The sequence below is a fragment of the Mixophyes fleayi genome, chromosome 1 (assembly GCF_038048845.1).
Source record: "Mixophyes fleayi isolate aMixFle1 chromosome 1, aMixFle1.hap1, whole genome shotgun sequence".
In the NCBI taxonomy this organism is placed as follows: Eukaryota; Metazoa; Chordata; class Amphibia; order Anura; family Limnodynastidae; genus Mixophyes; species Mixophyes fleayi.
In genome coordinates, this window is record NC_134402.1 from 316,137,740 (window position 1) to 316,152,952 (window position 15,213).

General features: G+C 37.9%; 1 protein-coding gene across 1 annotated transcript; it reads right to left on the reverse strand.

Annotated features, from left to right (window-relative positions):
* Positions 1-4,942: 4,942 nt before the first annotated feature.
* On the reverse strand, positions 4,943-5,887 carry LOC142151786 (olfactory receptor 6N1-like). Its single transcript, XM_075207835.1, has one exon. The coding sequence runs from the start codon at positions 5,885-5,887 to the stop codon at positions 4,943-4,945; it is 945 nt and encodes a 314-aa protein (XP_075063936.1).
* Between the last annotated feature and the right edge of the window lie 9,326 nt (positions 5,888-15,213).

Consider the following 15,213-nt stretch of genomic DNA (forward strand, 5'->3'; position numbering starts at 1 on the left):
GAATTATTTAATGGCAGTGACGGTTTCAGGAAGTAGGTATATTTATTATACGTAAATGCGATTCATTTATTGCAGGGGCTGTCTGGAGGGAAGGAAATAGGTTTATTAAATGTGAATACTATTACTTTAATGTTGGGACTGGAGGAAGGCCTAAGTATTAATTGTGGGTCCTATTGATTTAACGCCGGAGCTGGTTGGAATTTTCTAAATGTACCCATTATTTTTTCCAAATAGGACCCTCAACATTCCTGGATCCAGACAAGCCACAACTAAAGAAACCAGCAGCCACAGGTGGTAAAAGTGACAAGAACAGGTAGGACAGTCTGTCAAATGTTCTGAGTCTAGTGCAGGCTTGGCTAACCTGTGGCACTCCAGGTGTTGTGAAACTACAAGTTTCAACATACCCTTCCAGAAATAAGCTGCTATATATTGGGAAAGCATGCTGGGGCTTGTAGTTTCACAACACCTGGAGTGCCACAGGTTAGTCAATCCTGGTCTAGTGGGACAATCCCGATTTTTGGTGACTGCTCTGCCCAATCTAAGGGGCAGGTCAAGACTGTGTACTCTTTATATACACACTGCATTCTTTATATACTACACTATGGTGCTAGCTGTCCTTCGTGGGATGACTTCTCCCTTTCTAGTGTCAGGTCCCGCCTCTATGATGGCTGGCCACACCTCCTCTGGTGGGCCCCTAGCGTTGCAGTCCCCCAGTGGGCCCTTTATGCCCCAGTCCGACACTGACCTTAAGACTATATAGGGACATGAACAGAAAGTCTGCCAGTGCATAGTGGCTCAACAATAGCTGGCTGCAGTACTGACATAGTTGAAGCAAAATTTGGTGGAGAATCACCATTTGAGCAGAACAGAAATTTAAAGTAAGCAAATTAATAATGGAACGTAGCAAAATGACAAACAAAAGGGTAACATTGTTATTGCCACCTCAAAAGCTAAAATTAGTGACAGTGGGTTAATGGTAGGTAGAAGCCTATTTGCAAGTTTGTAAAGAAAATAAAAGAAATATAGGATCTAGCCACATCCAGGAATGAGAGAAAGAGCTGAGGCAGGTACAGGATACAGAACTTACCTACATTTCAGCATTTGTCATGTTTAACACTCAAAGAAGATGTGTTTGGATTATATAGATTGGAATCATATGCAATCAATTTTAGGAAGTAAATTGTGAGCTTCTATGATGCTTGAAATACTGTTGTTACCATTTTTTAGTTATATTTTAGTATTAGTATTTATTTTAAAAGTTGGCATAAGTCACATTTTCAGTGAGTTTATACAATTATCATTAAATTTAGAACAATAATTTATACAGAAATGAATACAAAATAAATACATTGGTGTCTTAGTACAGATAAAACATTAAATTATAAATACAGTGGGAATGTAAAGTATGAGCTGTCATGCTGATTATTGAGTTCATATAAAGAAGCTGCTCTGGCAATATTGTCCTTGCGCGATAAGGGTCAACTTACAGCTTTGCCAGGCCATGCATAAGAAGGTTGCTTGTACAGTGGAACTGAAAGCTCAAATTTTCAGTTCAATATATAATAAAAAGAAAAAGAAAATAGATAACAAATATGAACAAAATTATTTAAACATCTTTAAACATTAAAAAAAGCATTTTCAAATTATTTTGATCCTGAGATGGCAATAACAGAAGAGCTATTGAGGCGGTATTGGTTGTGCCAATCTATATGATACTTATGCTGCATTAAACTGTTATGTTTTTGCTGTTCTATGTTTTGTTTTCTGCTCTGTCTCAGAAATCCATTCCAGATTTTGCTGCATATAGTTGTTGTGTTTGTTGCTGACCAACCTTACCCTGTTTTCTGAGTTGCTAACAAGGATTCCACATTCTTGTTAGAATCATCACTGCTCATTACTAAACAGCTGAGCAGTCCTCACTCTCTGCTCATGTGCTTTCTACCAGCAGCTGCCACTTGCTGCTCACATGATTTCTACCCAGCAGCTGTATGGCCAGGAACTGCATAAATACACTCATTGCCTTGCTGGTGTAAGGTTTATCTAGGCTAGTCTATGCATATTTAGACTGTAATTTAATTATATTCTGCTACTGGCTTTGCTTACTGGACCTTACTGTTGGATCTCTGCTTGCCTTTAAACTCCTGGCTTGTTTATTTCACATTGTGTACCTCTCCTATCCTCTGACCCAGCTTGCCAATTGATCTTTCTCTTTTGTGTCCTGTTTGCAGTGTTTTGTCTGCATGTTGCTCCATCGCTGTGAGTCTGCTTGACCTTAAATCACTCATAACCAATATCAACTATACACAACTGGGATCAAGTCAATGGGGTTGAAAGTAAAACAGCAGCTCTTGAATCCACAATTTATGCTTGGCCAAATACATGATGATCACCTTGTATTGGACCATTAACCTATACATATTGTAACACTACATATGTTATAACAATAATTTTGTCCCACGATAGGTGAAAAGTACAATTCATAAAAAAAAGGGGTGTAAAGCATGACTTCTCATGTGGAATAAAGTATTTTATGCAATTGTGTCAAATATGCATAAAAGTACAGTAATGTGAACCAAAAAAGATAAAACATAAAAAATATGTACAGCACTACACAAGTGATATATTTTTATACAGTTATCTAACAAAGAATATTTATTAAAGTATTCAAAGTCATTACCAATCTGCTCTTAGTTTTGTGTGGAGTGCAAGGTATAAATCATGTAAACAGTACATCAAAGTACAACCGCCTAACACTTTAGAACCATCCCTTAAATTAATTTGTACATTTATTTTTTCTACAGTAATACTGCTTGGTTTGGCATCATATATGCGTTAACTTAATTAACATAGTTCTGGGAGTACCTAGAAATACTTCTCTCCCAAAATTCAACATGGAGGTGCCAACATGACTCCCATTAAAAGTAGAGGATGAGGTCTGATAACCACCAATTCTGAGTTGTTGCAAAATTCAAGTGATTTAGCAAAGTGAAAATGGAACATCATTAAAAATGCACTTTCTCAACCACTTTATCTCATTTCAATAATTTTGCTCAATAAAAAGGAAATCAAACTTTTGAATTGTTCCAAAAAACTAGTCACACAAATGTGACTATTCAATATTTTGCCAGGAAAGCCCTGCCCTCTGCATGTGCAAATTTCTGCTCCTTTGCCAATGTAACCATCTTGCTCTAGAAACCTATGGACCCCCACAAAAACTCTGCACTCTAGCACAAATAGAGATGCACAGCTCCTCCCCTCATCATTCTAACATGCAAAGATGAAGGGACATTTTATACACACTTTTCAAAAACTAGGAGACATTATAGTCACAAGTGATGTGAAGGTTCTCTACATGTGTATACATCACTAAGTCAGTGAGAGCACCAGCTATTTTCTTAAGAGAAGTGGTGATTTACAAGATGATTAAGTAGAATTCATAATATCTCATAATTATTTTTGGTTTAATAACACCTTATATCCAGGGTAAAGGCACCGTTATGGGAACTAAGTTTGCATCAAATTATGCAAATTTGTTCATGAGTTGGTGGGAGGGGCACCACATTTGGGAGCTCCCCAAATTTGCCATAAAGGGCACAGAATAATTGCTAGAAAAATTCCTCAAACACCTCAATAACAACAGTAGAAACCTACAATTCATTACTACCACCAACATGTACCACACCATTTTCCTATATTTAGAAATCAGGACTGAAGGAAACAGTATTGAAAGTCAAATACATTTTGAAGCAGTAGACTGTAATAGTTTCATTCTAGCCATAAGCATTCACCACCTACAGTGGCTAAACAACATTTTGACAGGTTAATTCACCCAGCTCAGGAGAAATGCTCTAAATTACAGACCTTTGAAAAACAGGGGGAAACTCTTATGCAGAATGTCATAACGAAAAAATATGACACCAATATCATTAAGAAAGCATAGCTAGAAACAAAGCAAAAACATAGAGTATCCTTTTGGAATACAGAATAAGAAAGAAAAACAAATAGGGGTACCATTCATTACAATGATTCATCAAAAAATATTGGCATATGTTACTAAAGATGAAACCCAAAAACAATCTTTAAAAATGCCCCTAATTTAAAACTGATATTGATTTCCATTAATTTTGAACCCTTGGAAGGCACACCATATGATTTGCTCACAGCCAATACGAAAAAGAACACGTTTCTATACATGCAACAAGTGTGTGAGGTGCAAAACTACAGGAAGAACTAGCACCAAGCCCATTAAAGACTTTCTATCAAACAACACAATACAAGAATACACACTAACAAATAGGACCAGATGCAACAATATAATGTGATACACATAATGTGATATACTTGATTTCGTACCACTGTGGCCTACAGTATATTGGAAGAACAAGTAGAAAATGCAAACAAGAATTGCAAACGATATTTGTAACATTAAAAATAGTAAAGAAACACATAGCCTGTCTAACCATAACAGGCTACACCAATTTGAGTAAAACAGGATACTGATTGTATTCAATACGGTTGCAGCCCATTCAGAGACTGATATCATATATTGTACATTGTATTTGTTTATTTATGTATGATGTTATCAGTTCATTTTTACGTAAATTACATATGTTTTAATAAATGCATTTTTTAAAAAGTTCATGATATAAGAGTTGCAACGCTCTTTATTAATATCATAATATATTGGTACTGATCTATAGAATAATAGCACAGTCCCCATTTTTTTCTTCTCTTGTTTAACCTTTTGTGGGGTTCACACAAGTCCTGGTGGACAGCAGCTTATTGTTTGACGGTTACTCATAATATCAGAATAGAATAGCGCTTAAGGGAATATTAAATCACTTATAAGGTAGTGTAATTCACTGTCACTTAAGTAGTGGAAAATATTTTTCTAATACACTTAAGAATAGTTTAAACAGACACAATACATTTCAATCATTTCTTATTCTTCATCACTTCCTTTTTTCACTCTTTTAAAAACCTTGTTCAGAGAATGCTTCATCTCCTTATTCCTTAAACTGTATATAATAGGATTCAGCATAGGAGTTACAACTGTATATAGTAAAGATAACACCTTGTTCATATCTAAAGAAAATCTAGACATGGGCTGCATGTACATGGCAGTTATGGTACCGTAGTAAATCATGACGACAGTTAGGTGAGAGGCACAAGTAGAGAAGGCCTTTTTCCTCCCAGTGGCTGAGGGAATCTGTATAATAGTGGAGATAATGAATATGTACGAGAGGACAGTAAGGAGGAAGGAGCTAAATATAAGGCCGGTAGCCAATATAGAGATTGCTGTCTCTGTAAATTGGGTACTGCTGCAAGCAAGTTTGAGAAGAGGTTGAGCATCACAGTAGAAGTAGTTCACTTGATTAGGGCCACAAAAAACAAGCTTCGATATTAAAGCGACGGGAAGGATTGGTGAAATGAAACCACCAACCCAAGATCCAGAGGCCATTTGTAGTGAGGTTGCATTGGTCATTTTGGAAGAATAATGCAGCGGTTTGCAAATAGCTAGATATCTATCATACGCCATGGCAGTAAGTAAATAACATTCGGATGCTCCAAGAGAACTGAAGAGATACAGCTGAATCATGCAGTTGTTAAAAGAAATACTCTGGCTTTTCGTCACAAAGCTGGACAGCATTTTGGGGATAATTACTGAAGTGTACAAGATCTCCATAGCAGACAGGTGATTAAGTAGATAAAACATAGGGATTTGCAGCTTGTAGTGTGTAAGTACAGTTATGAAGATGATTATGTTCCCAGTGACAGTGAAAACATAGATGATTAGGAAAAGCAGGAACATAAAAGGGTAGATTTTCTTCAGGCTGGGGAACCCCAAAATTATGAATTCTGTCACAAAAGTTTGATTATCTCCCATAACGTCTACAGGATAAAGACACCATTTTAGCAACAACAGAAAGACACATTAATTCATAACTGTGTTCTGTGAGCAGATCATTTATTATACCATTTATTAACACCCCTTACTAACAAAGTTATGGTGGCACAATTTCTTTCAACACTTGACTACCAAATATCATTCATACATGGCTATAAAGGAAAACATAGTGAATGCCATAATTTCCAGGCATATATGGCTAACATACAATTTAGTTAGATACATTGCTGCATGTCAGCTCCATCTAATTGTCACTCAGTGTAAGAAGATAAAGGATACTGTACATCCTGCCAATTAATGAGCACTGATACAGTAATTGTAGTTTGTAATTAATTTTCTTCAATGCAACCAGTATATTATGCTACTGATAATATCTTTCCAGCATTGGTATTTTTCACGATTAATTAACAGTATATCACAAACAAAAACATTCTTTTCAGAATTGTGCTTTCAAATCTGGAAAATTCTGTAATAGTATTTGAGATAAGATCTATGGAAAGTATAGAAGTCAACTCTCCTAACAGTTCTAACAGGCAATATTAAAATTTTAAAATGATAAACTGTACAGTTTATTTCCCAATATGATTTCTTTAAATGACCACTAAAGCTGCAAAAAATCAGGAACATAACAGTCATGTAAAAATGAGTGTAGATAAAATTAAATGGTGCTATTGAGTTTTGTTTATTGTAGCAAAAAAACAATGTTTCACACTATAATGCAACTACAGCACTGGTTTATTTAAGTTTTAGAAACCTCACAATAACCCAGGATAATCCTAATATTTTCAGTATTGGCTTCTACAGTGAAACAGCTGGTATGATCCTCTAAGTTTATAATAGTTTCCAAGTTAAACAACTGTCTTTACACTTTTGTGTTCATGCACTTATTTCACAGAGACTGACTAGTTCTGAAACAGAAGAAGGTTATTGTGCTCAATTTTAACATTATTTACTTAGGCAAAAGGCAATTATCATAGGGTGATGATCCTCTTCTTATCAAAAAACAAATATTATCTGCAGCTGAAATAAGCAATCCCAGATTCATTAGACCAGGGACGCTTCATTTTCCAATGTGCTATGCTAACAGTGTTTATAAAATGTATTCATTATGGTGAATTAAATATTTACTGAATAGCCTCTTAGTTAGTTATCCCCACCTACATACTGGTAGGTTAATTGGCTGCTATCAAAAATTGACCCTAGTCTCTCCCTCTCTGTCTGTCTCCCTCTATGTCTGTCTGTGTGTGAGTGTGTGTCTACATTAGGGAATTTAGACTGTAAGCACTAATGGGGCAGGCATGATGTGAATGAGTTCTCTGTACAGCGCTGTAAAATTAGTGGCGCTATATAAATAAATGATGATGATTAATTCGTTTTTCTTGCAGATTAATTATATGTGTAATTTATTTATTATCATATCTCACCAATTTCCTAGGTATTTTTGCTAACTTGACCAAATTTAAGCACTTTTACCTCCGCCACAATGTGTCAGTTTCGATGGCACAGTGAACTTGCATGTGACCACATCCTCCTTCTCAGTTCACCTTCTGAAATCCAGTGCTGGGTTTTAAAGCTGTTTTAAACTCATCAGGGAATGAAAGGGCTGTGACATAGCTTACATTTGTTAGTGTAATATTCCCTTGGTGATCAAACCTACATTATTCATACTGTACACAAAATAATATTTAATTTCATAGTAAAAGGTCTTAGAAAAATGTTTTAAAAGGTTATTATACACAAAACTATTTTGACTCATTTTATTTTTTTTCACGTTCCTACATTTGTGCTTCAGTAGGTCTTAATTTTTTTTCTTTTAACAAACTTTGATTGATGTTAACTGTATTTTAACTGCAATGAACTATTAAGCCATCAGAAAAACAGTCTGTATTCAAATCAAGAACATAACTTTTAGTATTCCAGACCGCACTAACAATTTGCTTTCCTGTAACTGCATACTAACTTAGAAAAAAAATAGTTTTTATTGAAATATTCATTGTATTGATATCATCATGTGTTATAATACTTGATTAAGACTGTTCATATATGCACTCACATTTCTATTCTCTAGTCCCCTTAACTTAATTAGAAATAAAACCTGTTTATTTTACTTTAGATTGTACTGTATTCAGGGCCTGATTAAGGGTTCTGGCCGCCCTAGGCTAATACGGACGCAGCGCCCCCCCCCCCCCTCTCCCCTCCTCCGAATATATAGGTGTATAGGAACACTCCTGAATATGAATGTTCAGGTGTATTCTCCAGCATTCAAATTTAGACAGATTGTGCCATTGTCTCTTACCTGTTCTTGCTCTTCTCTCTTGCAACTTTGTTATCCTCTCGCTGGCTTCTGGAAAGTTGGCGTCCTGTTTTGAAAATGCAAAAATGTATTATAATGCAAACCCTGAATGATTAGGCCCTTTAGTTAAAACAAAACACTCCATTATAGCCAGCTAAAAGTACCCCATTGGACAGGCATATATAAGCAATATCTGAATATTTGTTGTCAATCAAATACAAACCTCTACCAGCCCCATCTCACTAATATTTAGTATTCTAGCGATTGCTGAGACCACCCATGTGACCACCACACAATCATGAGATTCTGCCCCCCAAAGCTGCTCTATTTTTTAAATACCCCCTGCAGCCATTTTCCTTAACCACAACACCCCCCCCACAGCCATTTTCCTTAACCCCTGCTGCAGCCATTTTCTTTACCTCCCACCCTGCATTCATCCCCCTTGCAGCTATTTTCCTTACCTCCACTCTGTAGCTATCCCCCCCGTCACATCAATACTCCCCCAGTCACATATATCAGCCCCCCTCCTCTGCCCTCCTTCATACATATCAACCTCTCTCCCTCCCTATAGATTTTCATGACAGCCCCCCCCTCCCACCCTATAGATTTGTATGACAGTCCCCCTCTCCCTCCCTATACATATGCATGACAGTCCCCCGTCTCCCTATAGATATGCAGGGCAGTTCCCCCCCTTCCTATAGATATGCAGGGCAGTTCCCCCCCTTCCTATAGATATGCAGGGCAGTTCCCCCCCCTTCCTATAGATATGCAGGGCAGTTCCCCCCCTTCCTATAGATATGCAGGGCAGTCCCCCCCCCTTCCTATAGATATGCAGGGCAGTTCCCCCCCCTTCCTATAGATATGCAGGGCAGTTCCCCCCCCTCCTATAGATATGCAGGGCAGTTCCCCCCCTTCCTATAGATATGCAGGGCAGTTCCCCCCCCCTTCCTATAGATATGCAGGGCAGTTCCCCCCTTCACTTACCTGTAGTTGTGCCAGCGTCGCTCCTCTCCTCAGATCAGCAGACAGGAAGTGAAGACGTCCTGCTTCCTGTCTGCTGCATAGCAACAGGCAGCCTGGTGATTGGCTGTGTGTTGCTAACTACTGACCACCAATGCTTTTGATTGTCGAGCCCTCCACCCCCCCGCGGCGACCCCCCCCTCCCGCGGCGACCCCCCGCGGCGACCCCCACCCCGAAAAAAATAATAAAAATAAATGAAAAGTAAAAAAAATGAATGAAAAAAATAAATAAATACCCGCAGCGCCGCGCCCCCCGGGACCCAGCGCCCCAGGCTGCAGCCTGGTCAGCCTAGTGGTTGATCAGGCCCTGACTGTATTAGTATAATATTGGCACTTTTCACTCCACATTTAAAGCTCTGAATATAATATCTGCAAATTGGATTAATTTTAATGAGTGTAAAGGATAGGTTGTCACACAATGGCTTTAATCAATTTCAGAGAAGTTTTTAAAATGCAGATAGCAGCATTTTGGATAAATGTCCAATGTGCTCAATTGAAATGCTTTCAGCAGTAGGCAGGGCAGGTTCTAGACCTAGTGGAGTCTGAGCGAAAATAGCCTTATGTCGCGCCCCTCCCCTGTTTTCCTGCATGTCTTCTCTGCTATACTGCTATACTGCAATCATTATTTAGAGACGAGGAAAAGAAATGACCAATTGGGGCACTCATTAATGGGTGTGAACATATATATTGTTATTATATTGATATGCTAGATGTGATAAAAACAATCTTTATTCGTATCTGGTTAAAAACAATTACCTAGTAGCGAAATATTAAAAGATGATGATTGAGACACACATTGATATGAACAAAAATTCAGTTAAGATAGACAAAAATTAATTGTCTAGCCGCGAGGCTACTCTTATATCTTAAGATTTGTTTAAATAAATTCTATAATAGATCCACCTTATTTAATGGTTCAAAACCCCTGACCTAGATCTTAATACTATGTATAGCCTCTGTTTCTGCACCTTTATAATAAGTTCCCATAAGTGAAATCCAACATTAAATGGTATGGATTCCAATTAACCCTCAAGCATCTTTCTAGGTGATAGTAATTTCCACAGACTCATGACAATCTGCTTGTGGGTTTATAAGGTTAAGTATCCTATAATATGGAACTTGATGAAGTTCAACCTGTGGAAATAATCGCTGATCCTATCTTAACTCCACTCCCTTAGATGATGCCAAAAATTGGAGACATCAGAGACGTTAGTAGGGATTGCCCAATGCTATAGAATAATTGACTCTCGGGATTGAACTATCTGTATAGAATTATTAGCATTGATTAGGTCAGAAATGGCTGTCAGTTACAACACCTGATACCCTCAGAGATACGGGAACCGCTACTGCTGATCACTAATAGATCAATTCTATCTAGTGCTAAAGAAGCATGTACTAAATGAGAGGCTCAGGAGTTTAACATGAGTAGCGAGCGCGGCGTCCGCCGACGCGCGTTTTGCTAGTAGCTTTGACAAGGCAAGCCGATATTACAGCTGAGTGGAGTATTTAAAGGAGAGAGCCCTCCCCTCCAATAACGTGTTACTTGGCAATGTTGTAGCAACCATCAGGTTGAAATGGATGGACTCCAGGAAGTAGATATTGAGATCTACTCCCCTTTGATGACAACTTCCTTGGTAACATTATAGCAACCATCGGGTTTGAAATTGAATAATCAAATAATATAGCTGAGGGTATATAATGCTAATGAATCAGAATATAACATAATCCATGTTTGAGGCTTAATAAAGGTAAGTTAAGGACATATGTTCTATATTACAAATCCCAGCTGATCCTCACTGAGACATGCAGATTCTACGAAAACCTACATAAATTGTATGGTGAATGATTAAAGTTCAAGATTAATATTTTGGTGATCAGTATAAATTCCTCTACCTTGCATTATTTTTAAAATTAAATATTTAAAGATTATAGGTGTAAATACTAACTCCTGGAATTACCATTCAACTCTAATGTGTGGCCAAAATCACTGTACTTAGATGAAGTTTATCGGCAATTGAACAATAAGGATTGTTATAAACAAATTTTATTCAATCCAACTGCAAATTTTCTTATTGAGTATAATAACATCATTGATCATGCTCATCAAAGTAATGTAATCTCCAAGTCAGATTACGAATTTCTTAAGGTTACCAACCCTAGAATTGCCACACTGTATATACTGCCAAAAATTCATAAGAACGAATGGTTACCCCCAGGTAGACCGATAGTATCGGGGAATGGCAGCCTGACAGAAAAGGCCAGCAGATTTATTGACTATCATCTGCGGAAACATGTCATCAGCCTAGATACTTACATCAGAGACACCATAGATGTTTTATCCAAACTGGATAATATTAGTGTCAACGTAACTACTAAATTGGCGTCATATGTATATATCTATTTTTGTATATATCCTTATATACAAATATAGCACATGAAAATAGATTACATGCTGTGGATTATTTTCTAGGGATGGAGAAAAATACTGACCTTACAGCATTTGTGATCACACTTTTAAGATTTGTATTAACGAAGAATTACTTTGTATTTGAAGAAAGATTTTACTTACAAATCAGGGGGACTGCGATGGGAACTGCTTGTGCTCCCACCTATGCCAATTTATATCTGGGCTGGATGGAGAAGGAAGTAGTTTTCCAACAGCAGAATAAAAAATACTCTGACCATATATTATTATGGTTAAGGTACATAGATGACGTGATCATTCTATGGGATGGGAATATTGAACTATTCCATGAATTTACTGATTTACTGAACAAAAATGATCTAAAACTGAAATTAACAGCCGATATCCAGAATGTATCCATCAATTTTTTGGATTTAACTATATCTATAACTGAGGATGGCAGATTACATACTGACATGTTCAGGAAAGAAACGGCCACAAATAGTTTATTACATGTGTCTAGCTCACATTTTCCAATGGTGATTTCCGGAATTCCAAAAGCGGAATTATTAAGAACTAAAAGGAATTGCTCAGATGAGCAGACTTTTAAACAGAGATCATCTAAACTAAAATATAGATTAGGAAAAAAGGGGATATAACGTTAACACTATTAAAGCTGCTGAAAGCTGTGTGTCTAAATATACAAGAGATGCTTTGATACATCAGAAAATTAAGAAAGGATCAATAGATAGCAGGAACATTAAATTAAGAGTAATATGAACTTTCTGTTCGGAATGGAGAACCATCACACGGATATTACAAAGACATTGGCATTGTCACGGGCACTAGGAGTCTTTGCCCAGGATATCACCAGATGATGTTCTTACCAGGGTAATATAGCTAGTACTATGGTCCTCTGGTAGCAGGGTGACAACGGAACAGGAGAATCAGCAGATGGTGAGAGAATGCTCAAGGAAAGTCTATGACTAACAGCAACTGGTAATGACTTAGATGTATGAACAAGGAGCCAGATGGACAAGTAACGTGAGGAGAGTCAGTGGTCTGCATATAGCAAGTTGTACCACTGCTATAGTGGAAAGGAATGTCCAGGGTATAGAGGAGGTAGTGGAAGTCAGTGGTCTGCGTATAGCAAGTTGTACCACTGTCTATAGTGCTGGGATGATTCCAGGTGCAAGTAGGTAACGGGGAAGTCAGTGGTCTGCATACAGCAAGTTGTACCACTGCTTATGTGAGAGGATACTTGTAACTGGTGCCAATGGGAAACAGGAGTCAGTGGTCTGCATTCAGCAAGTTGTACCACTGCTATATATATGTGAGGGAGAGCACGAGGAGATGAATACAACAATGAAGATACACAGGAAGCACGAGGAACCTGATCTAATGATGATAACCAGAATACAATGATAACAGACAAGCACTGCTGAAATACACAAGTCACTACCCTAATCCAGGTAATAGGAAGCAAAGTCAATAGCAACAATATCTTCAATGAAAGGAGAACTCCGGAGATGAATACAACACAGTCCAGGCAGATATGCAAACAATAGCAAAGTCAATGGAAGGCAAGCATACCGCGGTTCAGGAGAGCAGGCTGTCACGGAGAAGTGCAGGGATACCTGAACGGCTGAACGCCGGCAGGAGCAGAGGTCACTGAAGAATGGAAGCGGTAAGCAGGTAGGTGCAATTACTCAGGAAGCAGTAGTAAGCACAGCTGGAGGCACGATGAACACGGGAGTGTAGAGGCGGGCTGGAACCAAGCAGAGATAGCGGATTCAGCGGAGTGCAGCCACGATGGTAGCAGGAGAGTAGCGATGGTCTGGAATCCGGCAGTAGTAATGGAGGCAGTGAAGTGCAGACACGCTGGACACAGGGGAGTAGAGATGGTCTGGAAATCCGGCAGTAGTAACTGATGTCGCTACTCATGTTAAACTCCTGAGCCTCTCATTTAGTACATGCCTCTTTAGCACTAGATAGAATTGATCTATTAGTGATCAGCAGTAGCGGTTCCCGTATCTCTGAGGGTATCAGGTGTTGTAACTGACAGCCATTTCTGACCTAATTAATGCTAATAATTCTATACAGATAGTTCAATCCTGAGAGTCAATTATTCTATAGCATTAGGCAATCCTTACTAACGCCTCTGATGTCTCCAATTTTTGGCATCATCTATGGGAGTGGAGTTAAGAAAGGATCAGCGATTATTTCCACAGGTTGAACTTCATCAAGTTCCATATTATAGGGTACTTAACCTCATAAACCCACAAGCAGATTGTCATGAGTTTGTGGAAATTACTATCACCTAGAAAGATGCTTGAGGGTTAATTGGAATCCATACCATTTAATGTTAGATTTCACTTATGGGAACTTATTATAAAGGTGCAGAAACAGAGGCTATACATAGTATTAAGATCTAGGTCAGGGGTTTTGAACCATTAAATAAGGTGGATCTATTATAGAATTTATTTAAACAAATCTTAAGATATAAGAGTAGCCTCGCGGCTAGACAATTAATTTTTGTCTATCTTAACTGAATTTTTGTTCATATCAATGTGTGTCTCAATCATCATCTTTTAATATTTCGCTACTAGGTAATTGTTTTCAACCAGATACGAATAAAGATTGTTTTTATCACATCTAACATATCAATATAATAACAATATATATGTTCACACCCATTAATGAGTGCCCCAATTGGTCATTTCTTTTCCTCGTCTCTAAATAAAGGTTACCAATACTTTATGACCGGGTGCACCCCTCTTTATTAGTCAATTACACCACATTTATGGTGAAAGAGGTATTTATATAATTGAAGGAGGTCTAATGGTATACCTGGTGCAGTCAACTCTTTTCTACAATTGTATACTGCAATCATGTAAGTTAATCTTAACAAACTTTACAAATATTCCACTTAATTTTGACTCCTGCTTCAACTGCTACAGTAAAAAACACACTGCGGTTCATAACAGAAACACATTCTGGAATCAGCTGACCAGAACTTGAGTAGGAATGTTGAATTGTAGATCTCAACCTTCTGCCTATAGTCTGATTTGATGCCAAACAGTATGTCCTTCAAACAACCAAAGTCCTGCTGAGGTAGATTCTAAGTGCTCTGACCATATCCAGAAATCCAGATGTTCCTTGTAACCTGAAGAACCAGCCCCCTTTAATGACTATTTCCTAATTAAGGTGAAAACCTGATACTACCTTGGACTGGAATGATTGAGTTGTGCGTAAGACCACCCTGTCATCATGAACAATTAAGCAGGGAGACCTGCAGGACATGGTCCACAATTCTGAAACCATTCAAGCTGAAGAAAGGCTAGAAGGCGGGTAATTTTTCAAGTCAAACATTTTAAGTTTATCATCTCCAGTTTCAAATGGAGGAAACTGAAGCACCAATAAAATCAAGTTAAGATCTTTTGGAGGGACATAGGGATGCTGAATGTGTAAAACCCTCTACAAGAGGATCTGAACAACCGGAATCAGGGCCAACTTTTTCTGGAAGCATTATTCAGGAGAAGAAGCGCAAATAAGGATCAGTCTGAAACTCATCTACACAGTCATTCA